A 21,849-nucleotide genomic window follows, 5' to 3' on the forward strand; every position below is an offset into this window, starting at 1 on the left:
GAGTAAGGGAGTCCGGAGCCGAACCCAGAGCTCACTATCAACTTCATGTTGTCTGCATATCCTCTCGAAAATATGAGTAAAACTGTCAGTCATCCCCATCCCTTTACTGAGGAAAAAGTTTACTGACCTTTTCAGCTTCTGGGGTTCTGGTTATTCCCCTTCCCCATTATCTTCATGACCTTTTCGAAGGCTTTGAAGCTCCATTTCATGCTGGTGGTGTCTGTCATTGTCCTCAGCTTCTAAATGCCTCAGTCTCTCTTTGGTCTCCAGGCCTTTGGTCTCCAGTTCATATTGCTACTGATTCTCCCTTTCCTCAGCCTCCAGGCATTGCATTCTCTCCTCAGCCTCCAGTTTCAGTCTCCTTAACTTTAGACAGATTCTCAGGACCTCTGAAGAAAATGTGGACTGTCCCGGCTCAGCATGCTGCACATCACAAGCTCTAAATTGGATATCTTCCAAATGGCTGGTCTGAACTGTGGCTGCAATCAAGGCTGAAATCATTACTTCCTTGGTCAGGATGGCATGTACCAATCCTCTGGCTTCACACTCCTTAGCCAAATGGATCTTTGTCAGGTTGCTAAAGTCTTCCGCTGACATCCTTGCCTGCTATCCCTAACTAACTAAAAAATAAATAAAACTGTGGTAGATTGAAATTCCAAATGTTTACCTTGTGGCTGTCAGGAGTGCACACCTTAGTGACAACTACCCACAGGCAACTGGAAAAAATACCACACTGCTGGCACCAATTAATGTGATATCCGGCTATATATTAGTACTAATCTATGAACCTATGAACTACATTTACGTTTTGGGAGGGTGGCCTAATGGTTGAGGTGTTTGTCTTACAAACACAAGGTGCAGGGTTTCAGTCTCACAAGGGATAATTGTCTAGGCTTAAAATGGCTCTCAAGGGCACTTTGCCTAGTATTAATCTATGAATCCCACCGGACTGCCACCAATTAATGTGACATCCGGCTATATCCCACCAAACTGCTGCCAATTAATGTGACATCCCTCATCCCTTACTATCCTGGTCAGTAACTAAGGGGCTTCAGTCCTCACTACTGACTCCAATATGGGACTGTCACTTAAACAGAAGTAATTTTCACAATTTTTCCCTAAGAGCACAAAAGGAACATGCTGTGTTTTTCTGGGACTGAGCTATATACCTATGTCTACCCAAATGTATTTTCTTATTACACAGTTCAGGGCATTGTGTCCCAGTTTAAAACCACTGATGGAAACACTCAAAATCTCACACATCAAAACACTTCGGAGAAAGCCTGACACAGATTTCCAGCTGTTGTCTTTCCCAAAATAAATACAGAAACGCTGCCACCAATCAGAGGGTCTTTATGCCTTTCAAAAGGAATGTCTAATTATGAAAATTATCAAAATAAATTATATCTATGACCAGAACAGCCAGGCCTTGGCATGGCCTGGGTAGTATCAGACAGGTAGAAGCACTCTGTAATTTCTACAGAAAAACACTGGTTTCCAGCCGCAATGTAAAATAATGAAAAACATTTAATAATAAGTAAAATGATTACAAAATTGAAAATCAATATAAGCAGGTAATAGAAATGATTTACTGAATGAATAAATGAACTGAATTCTTCAGCCTTCCTGCAAAGACGTATAAATATCAGTGAATGCCCGTTATGCTTTTCAGATGTATTAGTCTGTTTTTATTCATAATGTCTGCTGATAAGTTCAGCCTTCCACTTTGTTAATGTTTTACCTGAACATATAGAATAGGAGATCCTAGAGCCTCTGCAGGGAAGTGCTCCAGATGTGAATGGGCATGTCGCATTTCACTTTTGGCAGTCTAGTTTTCCGGTGAGGATTGCCAACCAACAGTCATTGTCTAGCCTTGTACTTTATATTTCCCCTCTTCACAGGTGATTAAAAGCTTAAACCACATCTCTGATTTTTGAAAGTCAGTTTTCTCCTAGTTACGTACCCTCCAAATACCTTTTATCCTCATTTGAAGCTAATTTTGTAAATTTTTGCATTTAGCCTACACCATGCTGTAAAAATCAAAGTAAAATCTTGGGGTAATTTTGGTTGCACCATTGTGAACTAGGAGAGTATAATTCCCTTGCTTGAGGCTCTTGGAAGTAGAGGACTCCATCTACATTCACACCTTCTTTCCTCCATTTCGGGTTAGTGGTGACCACCTTTATTTCATGGCTAAGCTCATTAAAAATTGCATCTCCTCTTCTTGTAAACAATGTCAGTGATACCAATAGAAGCCATAGAGTTTTAAATCTTCTTCTTATTTCGGCTGCTCCCGTTAGGGGTCGCCACAGCAGATCAACTGTTTCCATTTCTTCCTGTCCTCTGCATCTTGCTGTCACACCAACCACCTGCATGTCCTCTCTCACCACATCCATAAACCTTATCTTAGGCCTTCCTCTTTTCCCATTACCTGGCAGCTTCATCCTTAGCATCTTTTTCCCAAAATACTCTGCATCCTTCCTCAGCACATATCCAAACCAATGTAATCTTGCCTCTCTGGCTTTGTCTCCAAACCTTCCAACCTGGGCTGACCCTCTCATATACTTATTCCTAATCCTGTCCATCCTCGTCACACCCAGTGCAAATCTTAACATCTTCAACTCTGCCATGTCAAGCTCTGACTCCTGCCTTTTTGTCAATGCACTCTTTCCAGCCCGTGTAACATAGCTGGTCTCACTAATCTCTTGTAAACCTTCCCTTTCACTCTTACTGGTACTCGTCTATCACAAATCACTCTTGACACTCTCTTCTCCACCTTCTCCATCCTGCCTGTACTCTCTTCTTCACCTCTCTTCCACACTCACCATTACTCTGAACTGTTGATCCCAAGTACTTATGTCATCTGGACCAACAGCCTTTCCGTTCTTCATCCTCTTTATAGCTATCCTTACTTCCTCCTTGCTAATCCACTGCACTTCATGATTCACTATCCGCACATCATCCAACCTTCTCTCCCTCTCATTCTCTTCATTCATCAACCCCTCAAAGTACTCTTTCCATCTGCTCAACACACTCTCCTCGCTTGTGAGTACGTTTCCCTCATTTTCTTTATCACCCTTACCTGCTGCACATCTTTACTAGCTCGGTCCCTGTGTCTAGCCAATCGGTACAGGTCCTTTTCTCCCTCCTTAGTGTCCAGCCTTTTATACAACTCTTCATACGCCTTATCCTTAGCCTTCGCCACCTCTCTCTTTGCCATGCACCTCATCTCCTTATACTCTTGTCTACTTTCTTCATCTCTTTGACAATCCCACTTCTTCTTCGCCAGCCTCTTTCTCTGTATACTCTCCTGTACTTCTTCATTCCACCAGCAGGTCTCCTTGTCCTCCTTCCTCTTTCCAGATGTCACACCAAGCACCCTTCTAGCCATCTCTCTTCCTAGCTCTGCTGTAGTTACCCAGCTATTCAGTAACTCTTCACTGCCACCCAGTGCTTGTCTTAACTCTTCCCTGAACATCACCTCGCAATTACCCTTTTTCAATTTCCACCATTTGATCCCTGGTGCTGCCCTCACACTCATCCTTCTCTTCTTGATCACCAATGTCATCCTACAAACCACCATCCTATGCTGCCTAACTACACTTTCCTCTGCCACCACTTTACAGTCTCCAATCTCCTTCAGATTGGCCCTTCTACACAAGATATAATCCACCTGTGTGCATCTTCCTCCACTCTTGTACGTCACCCTATACTTCTCCCTCTTGTTGAAATACGTATTCATCACAGCCATGTCCATCCTTTTCACAAAATCCATTACCATCTGACCTTCTGCATTCCTTTGCTTAACACCATAACTACCCATCACTTCCTCATCCCCTCTGATGTTCATCGTGCATACAGCTGCAGTCATAACAGATGGGTTCTCCTGCCGTCAGGTGGGTCCTCGGTCGGCCGAATTCCAAAGTCTAGGTCCGGCGTCGGTTGTCGTCGCTTCTTCCCTGACATCAGTGCGACAGGGGTATAAAGGAACCAGCCGACGCCATTTTCTTTAGTCTTTCTTGCCGCGCTGTGCCCGAAGCAGAAGCAGTTCGCAAGTGCCGGTCGGCCATCTCCTGAGATTATGAAAATTTGGAAACCGAAGTCTTCTTAAAAGCCAAGTACCCCGTTGGGGAAACTTTTCTTGCCTCAGACCGATGTCAGACAAAGTTAATAATTGTATTTCTTGTGGGAAGCAAATACCGCATAAGGATTTCCATTCCCTCTGTATACCTTGTTTAGGCCCAGACCACGATGTCTCGGTCTGTCGCTTTTGTGCTACATTCAACAAACGCACTATTAAGCATCGGGCGGAGTTTGCCCAGCATTATTTTGGGAAAGCATTTAACTGTACTATGTCGTCAGATACTCCGACTCCGGTTTTGTCTAAAAAAACGCAAAGACAAGGACCGACACACGAGGTTCGCGGCCTCTACCGACACCACGCCAACTACACGTGGTCCGGTTCTCAGCGAGGCGCCTACGCAGCCCCTGATTACCAACGACACTTCTTTGACTGTGTCTCCTGTACCCGAGGTCGCAGGCTCCTCGGCCCACACCCCGACTATGGATACCGAAGCCACTCTTGGCGTTGAAACTCAGAATGTGGACAGGTCCACCTCCACTCAAGGTGTCTTCAGACCTTCCTCTTCTTTCTCCATCAAGGCTTTCACAAAGTCTAAAGCAACCATGCACTCTGAGACCAGCTACACAGGGCCCATCTCCAGGCCCCATGCCTAAGAAACAGATGCTTAAAATGGCTGAGGATTTAATTACTCTAATCAGAGGTTCTCAGCCCCTACCGGACAAAAGGCCCAGAGTGGAGGAAGATTCCCCCTCCTCTGATCAGGGCTCCCTTATTTCAGAGCACTCTGATGATCAGGAACATTCTTACTCCCCTTTTGAAGACTCTGATGCGGAGGAGTCCATCCCTTCTGTATTCCCCCCCCTGAGGATTACTCATTTGGGGAAACTTTGCATACCTTAAGGGAACACTTCCACGGGAAGGCCAGGATTATTCAGATTCCAAGAAAAGGCTCAGGGGATTTCTCTTGTTACCTCAGCACAGGCCTCTGGCTATACCTCCTGTCTTGGACATCCTAGATGATATTTACTCGGAGGCCTGCCTTAACCCAGACTTTCTACCTCCAGCTCCAGTTAAGCCTGACAGGTACTACAGGGTTCCTGACTCACACCAATTTCTATACAAAAGCCATGCTGCTGACCTAGAAACCATCTCACAGGGCCCCAAGTGAGTTAAGGCCTCCATTGCCAAAAATCCATTGCCTTCTGAGAGAGATTCCAGATCCTTAGAAAGGTGGGGGAAAAAGGTATATACCTTGGCTACCTTATCCATGAGGGCCTTAAACTGTCAGTTTCATATGCTAAAATACCAACAGTTTTTGTTATCACAATTGAAGAGTAAAATGTCACAACCTGAACAACCAGACTTGAAGGAGTTGCAGGATTTGATGCATAGTGCAGAACAAGTGGGTAAGCATACCTTACAATGTGGTTTTGATGCTCTAGAGGTCTCATGTAGAGCTGCTGTTACAGGATCAGTCATACGTAGGCATGCCTGGCTCAAGGAACAAGCCTTGCCTGATCATGTCAAAGCTAAATTACTAGACGCCCCTCTTCAAAAGGATGTACTATTTGGTGCTAATGCTGAGGAGGTATTAAGGAAAATGGAGGAAAAGGCTAAATCAATGCAAACTGTGAAAGAATTTCTACAGGTTCAACCCCCATGTTTTAGTAGAAATTGGCCTTCCAAAAACTGGTCCTTTCCTGCCACAGACAGACCCCAGAGAGGCAGATACAGGTGCCCGAGGGGCAGAGGACAATCCCAAGGATCATATAGATGCAGACAATGGCAAGCTCCTACACAAAGAGGTGGTGAGGACAACTCGCAATCTTTGAGAAAGCAAACCCAATGACTATCCCCTTTGCATGCCAACCAGCTCTCAAATGGCAGCCCCCTTAGGAGGAAAGCTGGCATTATTTTCAAAAAATTGGCATGTTGTCACAAAGGACAAATGGATCCTGGACATTATAAACAGAGGCTACAAATTCCATTTTCACACCCTTCCAAAAATGAGAGGCATGCCAAACCTGCCACACAATCAAAGGGCAGAGGCACAAAGGCAAATTACAGATCTCATAAACATGAAAGCTATTCAAGAGGTACCTACGCACGAACAAGGTCAAGGTTTTTATTCCAGGCTATTTCTGGTGCCAAGGAAGGGAAAAGACTGGAGACCTATTTTGGATCTATCCATCCTAAACACATTTCTACTCATACCAAAATTCGAGATGCTCACTCTACAGCAACTTCTTCCCATGCTGGGCAAGGAGTCTTGGCTGGTAACATTGGACCTCAAGGAGGCATACCTGCATGTCCCAATCAGACAAAATTGCAGAAGGTACCTCAGATTTCTTGCAGGTTCAACCCATTATCAATTCTCTGCATTGCCCTTTGGCTTATCTACTGCGCCCAGAGTATTCACGAAATGCCTGGCATCAGTAATTGCCTACTGCAGACTTCAAGGGATACAAATATACCCCTATTTGGACGACTGCCTGATCCAAGCGGACAGCAAGCACATTCTTCTGAAACATCTGGCTTATGTAATAATGTTATTGAACTCTCTGGGATACACGGTCAACAAAAAGAAATCAAGGCTAATACCCTCTCGGAAGATAATTTCCCTGGGTGCCAATTTGGACACAAACACCCAGATGGCCTACCTCACTCCAGAGAAGCAGGGGCAACTAATTCAATACTTCAGAACACTAGCAAATTGCACCAGGCTAACTGCAAGGAAAATCCTGCAGGCTCTGGGATTCATGGCATCTTGCATCTTACTAATCCCATGTGCAAAGCTGCATATGAGGAGACTACAATGGTACGTGAAAAACATATGGTCTCAACACAGCCACAGTTTGGAAACAGTAATACCACTAATTCCATGTCTGCAAAAGGAATTTCTGTGGTGGGCTCAAGCATGTCAAACAAACACAGGTCTTCCATTCAGCAAGCCTCAAGCAAATCAAGTCATCACAACAGACGCCTCGGACTACACCTGGGGGGCGCACATGACAGATCGGTGCATTCAGGGCAAATGGTCCCAAAAAGAAAAGCACCTTCACATCAATCATAAAGAAATGCTAGCAGTCATAAATGTTATTATAGCTTTCAAGGACCTTCTACAACCAGGTCAACTATTGATAAGAACGGACAACACCACAGTTATGTGGTACATAAACAAACAGGGAGGAACACATTCTTACCCCCTATGCAGACTGGCCATGTCACTTTGGAACATGGCCATGGACTTACAAATGGAACTACAAGCACAGTACTTGCCAGGCAAGGAAAACACGCTGGCAGACAACCTAAGCAGGAATATGACAGATCCACATGAATGGAAATTGCATCCAAAAGTTTTTACAGAAATAATCCAAGAATGGGGAAGTTCAGACATAGATCTCTTTGCTTCCCACAAGAATCATCAATTGACAAAATTCTGCTCAAGGATCTTCCATCCAAAGGCCTGGAGAGTGGACGCTCTTGCTTTCAGTTGGACATCAATGACAGTTTATGCCTTCCCTCCTCTTCCTCTTCTGCCCAAAGTTCTATTAAAGACTAAAGTAGACAGACCAAAGATGATTCTCATTGCTCCGGACTGGCCAAGGCAACACTGGTACCCACTCCCGAGGAGCCTGACGCATTCCCCACCATGGATCCTGCCTCTAATGCCTCTTCTTCTGACTCAGCACTGTTTCAAAACTCTTCACAGCCAGCTAAAAACAATCAATCTACCCGCATGGAAGATTCCTTAGCATCACAACAGGCCCTACTCTCGAAGGAGGTGCAGGATGTCATTTTGGAGGCCAGAAGGCCATCAACTAGAAAAGCTTACTCCGCAAAATGGAAACGTTTTTGTGTCTGGAATGAGAAAAAGGGCCAGGATCCTGGAAAACTGAATTTACCTCAAATACTACAATATTTGGCTGAACTGCTAAGCAGTGGACTTTCTTTCTCCTCCATCAAAATCCATGCCTCAGCCATTTCTGCAGAATACAACACTGATCCACCTTTATTCTCTCACCCTCTCTTAAGACAGTTCCTCAGAGGGGCTAAGAATTTAAGGCCTCCAAGGAAACAACCAATACCTGCTTGGGATCTTAATTTCATTCTGGAAAAACTGACCTTGCCTCCCTTTGAGCCAGCTGTCTCATCAGATTTGCAATATTTGTCCTGGAAAACAGCTTTCCTTCTGGCTATCACCTCAGCTCGTAGAGTTTCAGAACTACAGGCTCTCATGGCTGTCCAGCCTTTTATCATCTTCCATCAGGACAGAGTTTCCTTACGAACCAACCCGTCCTTTATGCCTAAAGTGGTATCCAGGGTAGCTTTAAATCAGGCCATACATTTACCTACTTTTTATCCTAATCCTCAAAACAAAGGGGAGAGATTTCTACATTCCTTGGACATCCACAGTCAACTGCGTTATTATTTGGACAGAACAAAGCCTTTCAGAAAATCAGAACAGCTCTTTGTGGCCTATGTGGCAGGAGCTCAAGGGAAGCCAATTTCCAAACAGACAATCTCAAAATGGATAGCCCACTGCATACGCTTCTGCTATTCCTTTCATGGCAAAACTGTTCCTACAGGCATTAGAACTCATTCCACCAGGGCCACAGCCACCTCTGCAGCCTTCCTCAGAGGAGTTCCTACCAAGGATATTTTGGAAGCAGCCACTTGGAGTTCTGTGCATACCTTCTCCAAGCACTACAACCTACCATTATACTCCAAATCTAGAGCAGGCTTTGCCACTGCAGTCTTGCAGGGCATTTTGGCTCCTGCTAGTTCCACCTAGTGCCTACCACCCCTTTCTTAGCTTTGGGATTCTACCCATCTGTTATGACTGCAGCTGTATGCACGATGAACATAGTACAGTTTTGTACCTACCATAAATGTAGATGTTCGAGTGCTAATACAGCTGCAGTCCAGGTTTCCTTCCCTCCTTCCCCTCTTGGGACAGGCCTATAGGCTAACATCCTCATACAACCTGATTGGGGTATTCATTTATTGTGTATTTGCTTGCAACTACTGTATTTTGATTATATTGCACTGCATTATCACACAAATGTATGTATTGCCTTTCTTCTGGGGGCACCTGACATCTGGGGCAAGAAAAACTGAAGAAAATGGCGTTGGCTGGTTCCTTTATACCCCTGTCGCACTGACGTTAGGGAAGAAGCGACGACGACCAACGCCGGACCTAGACTTTGGAATTCGGCCGACCGAGGACCCGCCTGACGGCAGGAGAACCCATCTGTTATGACTGCAGCTGTATTAGCACTCGAACATCTACATTTATGGTAGGTACAAAACTGTACTTTCCCTTCACCAACATGCCCATTGAAATCTGCTCCAATCATCAGTCTCTCACCCTTGGGTACAGTCATCACCACTTCATCCAACTCACTCCAAAATTTTTCTTTCTCATCCATCGCACACCCAACTTGTGGAGCATATGCACTAACAACATTCATTACACCATCAATTTCCAGCTTCATAAACATCTCTCTATCCGACACTCTTTTCACCTCCAAAACACTCTTAGCATACTGTTCCTTCAGGATAATGCCTACGCCATTTCTCCTCCATTCCACACCATGATAAAATAATTTGAAACCGCATCCGATACACCTAGCCTTGCTCCCCTTCCATCTGGTCTCTTGCACACACAATATACCAACCTTCCTTCAGTCCATCATATCATCTAGCTCTCTCCCTATACCAGTCATACTGCCAACATTCAAAGTTCCGACCCTCACTATCACAGTCCTAGCCTTTACCTGCCTTCAGGCATGCCTTCCCTCTCTTCTCTGTCATCTTTAAAGTGTTATATGATAAGTCTGTGGCAGTCTCACGTTTTGGTCTGCTTAAGAAAGTGTTTCATTTTAGGTCTTTTTTTTTCATACTGCAAAGTTACATATGTTTTTGTCAGTCTTTATTAAAAAGAAGTAAAGTTCTCTGCCTTACAGCTCCTGGGTTTAAGGCTTTGTCTTTACTACTTGTTACTGTATGTACGAAGTGTGCATGTTTTAATATCTCTAGTTTCCTGAAACCTTCTAACAGTGTGCTGATTAACTGATGACTCCTAACTGCTAATGTCCATTGCATTTAGTCTGGCCTGGTTTATGCATAATAATGACACTTTTTTAATACAAAAAACAAGGGTCATTTCCAGACCTTTAGATGATTTTTAAGAGCAAACAGAAAAGCATTTTGAAAGATGTGCGAGGAATTATCACTTTCCCTTTATTTGAAATAAACATTTAGTGTTTTGCATCTGTTTAAAATCAACACTGAATTATTACATTCTGGGTATTGTATTATCCACTAACCAATGCAAAAAGAAATTTTAGAAGTAACATTTTAGTTGTTTTACAATGAAGACCCTGTATGAGTGGAATAATTCCTGTCACATTTTCTAAATATAATATTTCTATGTTAGGTTTTCAAAAGTCCATCGAAATCATGTCTGGGTGACTTTAGATTGACAGTAGCTTTTTAGCTTGTTTTTCACCTGTTGGGTGTTGCGCAGTCCTTCTCTTTACTTAAGAGCTGTACTGGGGGAGTGGCCAGACCTGCTTCATGGAAAATCATTAAGTTCATGTTCACTCATGGTCATTAGGTGAGGGGCTGCAAGGTGTTCCCAGGACCGGACTTGCGAAAGTGGGCAGATGTCCTTTTACCTCTCTGGGCCTGTATTTATGAATTCAGCTACTTTTCTTACTTAGGACAAGTTGGACAGAGGCCACTTTAGGGAGATCTCATTACATTTTCAGTAAGGTTTATGTGAAACATGTGCTACACCTCTGTACAGTTAATTTGTTATCTTTTTTTCTGCTTTTTATTAGCTTATATTACTGTGATTGCTTTGGTTTGTAGTTGATATGCTTAATTTTTGTCCTTATTTCAATGATTGCACAGTATTTAGACTTTAAGCACTTAAATGGAAATAAAATTGGCAGTGTGCTTGATTTTTATTTATTTTTATTTATTTACATTTGTTTACCGGGTAATGTCCAACTGGACAAAATGCCCTGTTTCAGCAGAGACCCGGGGAGAAAAGCTCCAAAAGCATTGTTATACAAAATAAATTATCACAATGAGTTTACAAATCACACAGAGATGCAAATAGTTAAAAAAAAAAAAAAAAAAAAAAAAAACAGTAAAAGCATTGATCCATTATATTAAAATAATTTACAATATATATATTTTTCTCATTCAGTTGCAACCAGAGTAATAAAATGGGGGGAGGGGGTATAGGTTAATATGGAGCATAGCAAGGGCATAGCCAGTGGGATAGGGGGTATTGTCTTAGTGCCTGTTTAAAGTTACAAGTATGATCAATAGATAGAATTTGTTGTGGAAGAGAGTGCCAGATTTTTGCAATTTTGTAGCAGTATAAGAAGTCACCATGTGAGTTGTGAGATGTATTTACTTTGAGTAGGACTTTGTCAGCTGACCTAAGAGAATTAAGATTTTTATAGGGTTGAACAAGGTTAGTTAGCGCTGGGCAGTGGTCAGGTTTATACATCAAAGTGTGGGTGATTAATAGTTAAGTGTGAGTAAGTTTGGAAGTTCTAACCAGTTTAGTTGTTGAAGGGCAGTACAGTGATGCACTTTTTGGGGTAGGTTAGATGCACATTTAGCCATCTTGTTATAACAGGATTCAAGGTTGTTCATTTCTGTTTTGCGGAGGTTTGTGAATATTTGAGAACAATAGAGAAGATAACAGGTGTGTTCTTGCTAATGCCAGTCTAGCGTGGTCTGTAAGATAGGGTTTTACTCTGTAGAGTGTTCAGAGTTTTATATGGACTTTTTTAATTGTCTGTGCTATATGTTTGTCAAATTTCAGTGCATTATCTATGGTAACCCCGAGAAGTTTAGTGTGTTCAACAGGTTCTATTTTTGTGCTATTGGAAGAAAAAATAGAGAGGTGTATTAATTTAGGCCAGATGGATACTCTGTGCTGGATGTTGACTGGTACAGATTTCCTTTCACTGAATTAGCCAGATGGTTTGTGCATAAAATGGTGACACATTATTTGTAATCTGCTACTTAAAGTAAACCAGTGCTACCTTGCACTGACGTCAGATGGTGGGCAGACAACATAACATGAACAGTGCCATTTGTCAAGTTTCTTTCTGGTGGCAGCCAAAGCATTTTGTCAGCTGGCGAGTATGTGTGGGCATGGAGAGAAGAGTATTAATACTGTGAATGCGCCAGCTCCTAATACAGTTTTTACAGTGACCATTTTATTTCCATTTTGTTTAGTGGGGTAAAGTACTGGATTATAACATGACCAATTGCAGGGCTCAGCCCGGGTTACAATGCAGAACAGGAGCAACATAGAAGTGAAAACAGAAGCATCTACACAAACAAAAATAATCAATGGAACATAAAGACAATAATACTTGCAAGTTTCATTTCAACTTAATGTAATATTATTATTGTGTTGAAGTAAAGAGGACATGCAGTGCAGAATGAAACATTTAGTTTTATTTTACAGCAGGTGTCATTTAACTGCTATACTTAATTATCATACTGTTTATATAAAGCTGCTTCTTTTGTTGTGTCTGCAGATAACCTCACTTTAGAAAAACAGCAGAAGAAAATTAGAGCAAGAACTCAAAGGCATCTGGATGACTATGCCAAAGAAGGTCTGCGCACCTTGTGCATTGCTAAGAAGGTAAATTTAAAAACGCACTTCGTCTGTAGTGCAGATGTTCTTCGTGTTTCACTTTTGCAGTCATCACACTTGGGTTGTCTGCCTGCAGTTAGCCCTCAGTCGGCCCGAATACCAGAGACTTCGTATTTCTGCATTGGTTGCTGTTGCTCCAGGACTGACGTCAGGTCATCAGGGGGTATAAAAACAAGCAGCCAACCCCATTACATCAGTCTTTCTTGCCAAGGAGCCCGAAGCAAAAGGAGTTTGCATGAGTGCCGGTCGGCCGCTACGTGAGCTTTCGTTTCTGAATTCATTTGTCCTGAAGTCTTCTAAAGCTAAGTACCCCATTGGGGATCCTTTTTTTTTTTGTTCTAACCGATGTCAGAATACGTTAACAATTGTCTTGCCTGTGGAAAGAAAATACTACACCAAGGTTTCCATTCTTACTGCTTCACCTGTTTAGGCCCAGACCATGACGTACCTCGCTGTCGGTTTTGTGCCTTATAGTCGTCATCGGGCCCTTATTGTCGCTAAATTCTTTCGTTCTTGATCTCCGTATTTTGAAATGGCTTTGGTAAGCCATCCGACTACCCATCTTCCGAAAAAACATAAGGATAAAGACAGACAGACCACACAGGTCCAAAACTGCCAAAGACACTTCCGTTAAGCTAGTCGCCAGTTCGCCAGTACTCAGTGAGGCGCTTTCGCAGCCCCTGATGCCTGCTTCAGTGGATTTGCAGGCCTCTACCTAGACCCATTTGGAGTCCAGTATACTGTGAGACTCTTTTTTGACTACGGAACCTGCAGATGTCTCTACCTTGGATGGGTCTGGAGCCACTTAGCAGGCACTGGCTTCTGAGGAATTTCTTTGCACTACTGATATTCGACACAAACCAACGACACCTTTTGCGTCTTCAGTTCTGACTAAAACTACCGAGTTTCTAAGGCCAAAAGTAAGCGCTAAGGAAGAGACCAATACACACACGTAGGACGAGTGCAAGGTTCCAACACGTATAAAGCGCCAACGAAAATGAACCAGCACTGGTTCATTTTTGTTGGCGCTTCAAAAGTAAGTGCTAAGCCTAAAAAAATGATGACCCAAACACAAGCACCTGCTTCCTTGCCACAGCATCAAATGCTTAAAATGGCAGAAGACCTCATTATGCTGATTAGGGGAAGTCAGCCTTCCCCTGCTAAGAGAAAGAGACCTGTCCCCAGCAGCTTTAACAGACCCAAGAGTCCGACGACTCTGAGGTATCTGATTATGAAGACATGTCTTTGTCTGCTTATGAAGACTCATATGCAGAGGAATCCATTCCCTCTTCTTCTCCTCCAGAGGATTTTTCTTTTGGTGAAACCTTACATACTTTAAGAGAGCATTTCTACTGGGAATGCAAAGACTGTCGTCAGTCCAAAAAGAAACTCAGAGAATTTCTAGATTTGCCACAACATTGGCCTTTAGCAATAGCCCCAGTTCTGGAAGTTGTGGATAATGTCTTTATGGCATCCAGTTTAACTCCTGATACTTTACACCCTGCTCATAGGAAACCAGACAGGTACTACAGAGTTCATGACTCTCACAAATCCCTTTTCAAAAATCCTACTGCTGACCCAGATATCATATCCCAGGGGCCTAAAGTTGTTAAAGCAGCTACAGCTAAGAATCCCACCCCTTCGGACAGGGATTCTAGAGCTTTAGAAAGATGAGGTAAGAAAGTATACACCTCTGCAACTCTCGCCATTAGGGCTTTGAATTGTCAGTTTCACATGCTGAAGTACCAACAACATATCATGGACCTTATTAAGCAAAAAATAGCTACCTTTACAGACTGTGCAGAAAATAATAACAAGAGCTTATGCATTCTGCAAGCCAAATCAGCAAGCATACTTTGCAATGTGGCTTTGACACCCTAGAAGCATCTTGCAGGGCAGCAGTCATTGGTTCTGTACAGAGAAGACATGCTTGGCTTAAAGAGCAGACCTTGCCAGATCATGTCATATCTAAATTACTAGACGCTCCTTTGAACAGGGGCAATCTGTTTGGCACCAAAGCAGAAGAGGTTCTTAAAAAGATGGAAGAAAAAGCTAAATCTATGCAGACAGTCAAAGAATTCTTGCAAGTACAGCCTCCTAGGTTTAGTAGGCATTGCCCCTTGAAACATTGGTCCTTTCCAGCCCCCTCGAGGCCATCTCAAACTAGACCCAGGGGAAACATACCCCCCCTCCCAGACTACAGTCTCAGGGTATGCAGAGATCTAAGCAATGGAGTGCCTCCACTTCAAAAATGGGGAGTGCTAAGCCACCCCCTTACAGAAAGACTTCACAATGACTTCTCAACTCCACACCCCACCGCTGCCCACCTGCTCATGCCGCTAGGAGGAAACCTTACCCATCATGCATAAAACTGGACTTCCATCACCAAAGATCGATGGGTCCTCAACATTGTATTCCAGGGGTACAAATTTTACTTCCACTCACTGCCAACCCCAAAAGGGTTCCCAGACCTTCCTCCAAACCAGTGGGCAGAGGCACAAAACCAAGTCCAATCCCTGCTCTCCATAAGGGTAATTCAGCCTGTTCCTGCAGAACAGATAGGTCAAGGGTTCTATTCCAGACTTCTCCTGCTACCCTGAAAAGAGGGCACTTGGCGCCCAATCCTAGATCTTTCCATTCCAAACACCTTCCTGGTGGTAGAAAAATTCAAAATGCTCACCCTGCAGCAGCTTCTTCTTATGCTGGCCAAAGATGCCTGGTTAGCCACCCTAGATTTAAAAGAAGCCCATCTGCACATCCCTATCAGGGACTCATGCAGGAAATATCTATGCTTCAGGGCAGGAAATATGCATTATCAGCTCTCTGCACTTCCTTTGCCTTATCCACTGCTCCCAGAGTAGTCACAAAATGCCTGTCTCCTGCCATTGCCTACTGCAGATAAAGAAAAATTCAAATTTACCCATACTTGGATGACTACCTGATTCAGGCAGACAGTTAGGAAATGCTGTTGCAGCACCTGACATTTGTAAAAAACCTTCTAACCTCCCTGGGGTACACTGTCAATGAAAAGAAATCAAAACTAGTCCCCAGTCAAAACATTGTATTCCTGGGAGCAAGCTTGGACACAGCATCCCAGATGGCATTCCTTTCACAGGAAAAACAAGCCTATCTGACAGACTACTTCACTCAAATGGTCACAAGAACCCAGCTATCTGCAAGGAAAATCCTGCAGGCCCTAGGGTTCATGGCCTCATGCATCCTACTAATTCCATATGCCAGACTGCATATGAGGAAACTTCAGTGGTACTTAAAAAGTCTTTGTTGCCAACATTCTCAGGTCCTGGAAACTGACATTCCTATCATAACTTGTCTAAGGACAGAGTTTCTTTGTTGGGCAGCAGCATGCAACTACAACAAGAGACTTCCCTTTACTCGACCCCACGCCTCTCAGACCCTAACCACAGACGCATCAGACTATGCCTGGGGGGCGCACCTGGATGACAAGTGCATTCAGGGTCACTGGAGTCCAATTCAAATTCATCTGCATATCAACCAAAAAGAGATGCTAGCTGTTCAGCACGCTCTAACAGCTTTCAGATCCCTACTCTCACCAGGATGCCTGCTAATAAAAACAGGTAACACCACAGTTATGTGGTACATCAACAAGCAGAGGGGAACCCACTCTGCCAGCTAGCCGTGACTCTGTGGAACATGGCCTTGGACATGCAGGTCCATCTGCAAGCTCAATTCCTGCCAGGCAAATAAACTCACTGGCAGACGACTTAAGCAGAAATCTCATAGACCTACATGAGTGGCAATTAGAGCCAAGCACCTTCAGCCTTCTGATTCAGAAATGGGGGGCCCCAGAGGTGGATCTCTCTGCCTCCCCCTGCAATCACCAGATCAGCAAATTCTGCACCCAGACACCTCACAGTAGGGCCTGGAAAGTGGATGCCCTATCCAGTGGGGTAAACCTCTTAGTCTACGCATTTCCCCCTCTGCCCCTTCTCTCAAGAATATTGCTCAAGATAAGACAGGACAGACCAAGGACAATCCTGATTGCCCCGGACTGGCCACGCCAGCACTGGTACCCACTACTGTGCAGCCTGTCACCGGTGCCACCCTGGCACCTACCCCAGAGCCCGACCCTGCTCACTCAGCAGGGTGACAGAGCTTGCATCTGCAACTGCAAACCCTGAATCTTGCAGCCTGGCTTATTACTTGAATTCTCCCCTAATGACCAGCCTAAGCAAGCAAGTGCTGGACGTCATTCTTGAAGCCAGAAGACCCAGTACAAGGAAATCCTATGCTGATAAGTGGAAAAGGTATTGCTCCTGGATTCAATCTAAAGGAGAGGACACAACTACGCCCTCCCTACCTCTAATCCTGGATTACTTAGCAGATCTACTCCACAGAGGACTATCTTTCTCCTCCATTAAGATCCATGCCTATACCATCTCAGCTCATTACAACTCTGAGCCACCCCTCTTCTCTCACCCTCTCATCAAACAGTTCCTGAGAGGGGCAAATAACTTAAGGTCACCAAGGAGAGCACCCACCCCTGCTTGTGATCTTAACTTTGTACTGAAAAAGCTCACTCTACCCCCTTTTGAGCCTGCAGCGTCAGCAGAGTTAAAATTCCTCTCTTGAAAAACAGCATTGCTTCTGGTCATCACTTCAGCTAGAGTTACAAGCACTTATGGGCATGGAACCCTTCATTATTTTCCATGCTGACAGGGTCTCCCTCAGGACTAATCCTTCCTTTATGCCTAAAGTGTTGTCCAGTGTGGCTCTCAGCCAATCTATCCATTTGCCAACCTTCTTCCCTAATCCTCAAAATAAAGGGGAAAGGATCCTTCACTCCTTGGACGTGCACAGACAGCTCAGATTCTACCTGGATAGGACTAAGCCCTTCAGAAAATCTGACCAGTTATTACTCAGTTTTGCACCAGGGGCAGAGGACAAGGCCATTTCAAAACAGACAGTTTCCAAATGGATAGCACACTGTATCCATTTCTGCTACAAACACCATGGGAAACCAACCCCTCAGATGGACAGAACACATTCAACTAGGGCAACTTCTACCTCTACAGCATTCCTCAGGGGAGTCCCTACCAGGGACATTCTGGAGGCTGCTACCTGGAGTTCTGTACACACATTCACCAAGCATTATCACCTCCTATATTTTCCAAATCCAAGGCGGGTTTTGCATCTGCAGCCCTGCAGGGCATACTAGCCAGCCCCAACACTTCTTGACTGCCTCCACCCTTTCTTCAGCTTTGGGAATCAACCCAAGTGTGATGACTGTAACAGTGAAACACGAAGAACATAGTGCAGCTGTGTACACTTACCATAAATGTAGATGCTGGAGTGTATTCACTGTTGCAGTCCTGGTTTCCCTCCCTCCATCCCTCTTCTCCCTCTCTCTCCTCTGTGTGTATATTACTCACCCCCTTGCAGGGGTATTGGTATTGGTATTTACTTTTTACTAGTGGTGATTTTCCCACCATACCTTAGCTCCATATTGGGGGGCTCCTGACATTTGGGGCAAGAAAAACTGAAGTAATGGCATTGGCTGCCTGTTTTTATACTCCTGACGACTTGACATCAGTCCTGGAGTGACAGCAACCAACGCAGAAATACTAAGTCTCTGGTATTCGGGCCAACTGAGGGTTACCTGCAGGCAGATGACCCAAGTGTGATGACTGCAACAGTGAATACACTTGAACATCTACATTTATAAGTGTACACAACTGTACTTACCATTTATTGTGGGTTCTGTTTGAGAGATGGCTGTCAGCACAAGAGAAGGTTTCATTTTTGCAATTTAGGTCACTGAGAGTAATAATGAGGAAAAGATAGAACAGTTGCACATACATACTTCCAATCACTCCCAGATGCCAGCCTGCCTGACTTCTGGGCTCAATACCATGCTTCCTACCTCCCCAATGTGCCATCACCCCCAGTGCCCTGATTGGCATCTGTTGTAGCATGTATGCTGGGTAATAGAGAAGCAAGAATGTTTCAGTAACTGTCAGAAATACATCCTGTATTGGGTACCTCTGTCCATTTCATAAGCCCTCTAAATCCCCCTGTGGGAATGCCCACATGTATTGTTGTTGGAAGAAGGGCATAAGTGTTGCCATTTCGAGTCTGCCCTATGGGAACCTTTAAGATGCTACATATCCCACAGTGCATTGCATTTATAAACTTGTGTCAGTTGGGTGAGATACTGAGACATTTGCATTGTTTCTTTTTAGCTGCAGTGTTCTTGCAAATAAAACTTATCTGTTTGTGCAAATTGATGTATCCTGACATTTATGAAACTATCAACAAAGATAACTGGGTAACCGTGGGCACCCATTCTGACATTGTATCAGAAATGGGATTATCTTGAACAAAAACTGAAAAAAAGACTCACTGTTTACTGAAACTCACCACACCACCTCAAGTAAGTCCTGCTAGCTTAGTGTCAAGTGGCTTTGCTAATAAAAAAGATGTTTTACCAAATCTGAGACATTCAGCCCATAAAATAATTAATTCCTTCAATGATGATGGAGTTTAGCCCACTGGATCTGTTTGACGTCTTAAAATGCATCTCGCTGCCATGCCTAGAGATAGAGGTCCACACAGTTTCTTGTGGCACCCAAGTTAGATAAAGAAACTGATGAAATCCACTTAAATATGCTTCTTTACTGTATGGGGCATGAAGTGGAGGTCTCATACAGCTCTTTAATTCATAACGGCCAGAGTGGCACAGATGAGTCAGAAACTAGCAAACTAAGAATTCTGTCAAAGTGAAAGATAATATGAGGGGCATTACCATCCAAAATAAAGGAAACTGAAATTAAAGAAACCATGAGTAACTACAATACAGGGAAAGATCCCTGGTAAATGATAGAGTGTCAGTAAAGGAGAAGGACCACGAGGCAATCAAATTCTTGTCAATACTTTTTTTAACATGATTTGGGTGGGGATATGCCTTTGACCTGGAAAGAAGTAGAGTGGTAGTTAATATATTATTTTTTAAACAAGAAACATCTTAGGCAGTCATACTTTTATATAATTGAAAACAAGCCCTATTGACATATTTTCATTTGCAAACATTTATACATCATATATAAATTTCTGTACAGTCTCTGTCAATCAAACATTACACATTGCATAGCTCATTCAATTCCTTTCTTCCCTTAAACCTCATTCCTCCTCCAAAACATTATTCTGTGTGTATTGCTCCCACAATTCTCATTTTTTGCTATTTAATTTGTTCTTACCCTTTTCTAAAGATCCCATTCCCAGTTTTATCTCCGTTACTATATATATTACTACTGGCATGTGACTTTGATTTTCATTTTTAGTACTTGCTTTTTTGGCCGCCACCAGAATTAAACCCAGCAAGGACTTACTATGTCTAGGCAAATCTGATTCTGTATCACAGCTCGAAAAAATCATGTCATTAGTTATACCAATTTGCTCGCCCAGTAATTCTGACAGAGTAGTCTTCAGGAATTTTTAAAGTCTGCCAACTTGTTACACTCAAAATGTATGTTCCCAATTATCTCTTTTTTTTTTCCCCATCACACCCCCAGCATTTGCAGTCTACCTGAGGAAAAAAAAATATTTGGAGTCTGTTTGGAGTATAAAAATACCTATGTGAACACTTCCAATCAAAGTTCCAAAATCTGCTAGAGTGTGTCACATGTTTGGAAGCCATATGTACATTCCCGTTGTTTCTTTGTGAATTGCTTATTCAGTATCTCTTCCCAATCCTTTTGTAACCTGTTCTGACTGATTCCCATAGTTACTGCAGTGATTTATATGCCCTACTAATTATCCTTTTTTAACAGCGTCTTCTGTTCTAGATTATTCTAAAAACTCTACCAGTGCCAGTCTTTCACTTAGGATCCCCCTATTCCTTTCCCTTTCCCCATACTCCAATATCAATCCTTGATAGGGAAGGCAATCTTTAGCCTGCAGTCCAAATTTATTCTTGGCCTTTTCCCATTCTATTACCTTTCCCTGTCTAATTGTTTGCTCCCAATACCTTGGTTCCTTTATTAATTTTCTCCAGTAAATTCCAACCCCCTCTTGCCTATTTTTTGTACCCTAATTGCAGTCATCTAAACTGACAGAATCTCCTTTCTTCATTCCCTTGTTTGCTTAGTTCTTAGAATACTTTCTGCTACTTTGAGTATAGTATTCTGTAGGGTTATTATTATTCTCCTTAAGGATCTGCATCCAAAAATCTCAAGTCTCTCCTTATTTCTTGAGCTTCCCCCTGTTTTATCATCATCCCTTTCATAGGTGATTACTAGGCTAATGGGACATGAGCCTTTAAAAGCTTAGCCAGTAATACCCAGGATATGACGATATTATATCTAAATTCCACAGATGTGGGATGGGGTCGTGTCAAGGTAGTGGATCTTTGGGTGATGGATCCCTGAGACATTTTATCAACTGCCTCTGTAAGTGACATAGGCAGTACCATGGGAGTGAATTTACTTTTCCCCATTCATTTATCCATATTCTTTTTGAAGAGAGTGAGAGACTGGCTTTGTCTTATGAAGATAGGAAGTTTATTCCATAGATGAGGTAGCTTTAGGGATATGAATCTGTCTGTCTATCAAGTTCTGTTAGTCACAAATAAGGTTCAGGTCCATGGAGTGTGTAACCCTTGTATAACTTTTCTTGCAAATATCTAACATCTTCATCAGGGCTGGATAAGAGAATGCCTTGTAGGTCCGACATAAGTCCCTCCTCAGTAAGTAATATGAAGTGGAGTAAAGGGGTAGGGCCTTTAGTCGGTCTGCATAAGACATGTGTCTTACACTTTGTATTTTTTAGTGAGAAACCTGTGGGGCCAGTGGAGCTGGTGTAAGTGCCTGGTTAGGTACATGCAGAAGGGAGCACTGTACATTATTATTGACCTGATGAGGGTCAAGTACAATGGCACTATGACTTCCTTTTGATCTTGATGCCATGCATTTATTTGTAAGTTAAACCACACAGGATTTCCTCACTACTGTAGCTACCTGGTGGTCAAAGTTTAGGTTACTGTCTGTGTTCCTTGGTCCCTCACCACTTTGTCTACTTTTAGGGGTGTGCC

General features: G+C 43.2%; 1 protein-coding gene across 1 annotated transcript in view; it reads left to right on the plus strand.

The window, feature by feature from the left end:
* ATP10D (ATPase phospholipid transporting 10D (putative)) overlaps positions 1 to 21,849 on the plus strand; it is a 596,301-nt gene that overhangs the window by 327,064 nt on the left and 247,388 nt on the right. Inside the window, exon 11 of the mRNA XM_044060391.1 lies at positions 12,664 to 12,770. Within this exon, the coding sequence (XP_043916326.1) occupies positions 12,664 to 12,770 (107 nt within the window). The remainder of the gene's footprint in view (positions 1 to 12,663; positions 12,771 to 21,849) is intronic.

The sequence above is a fragment of the Protopterus annectens genome, chromosome 2.part0 (assembly GCF_019279795.1).
Source record: "Protopterus annectens isolate FY-2018-M chromosome 2.part0, PAN1.0, whole genome shotgun sequence".
NCBI lineage: Eukaryota > Metazoa > Chordata > Ceratodontiformes > Protopteridae > Protopterus > Protopterus annectens.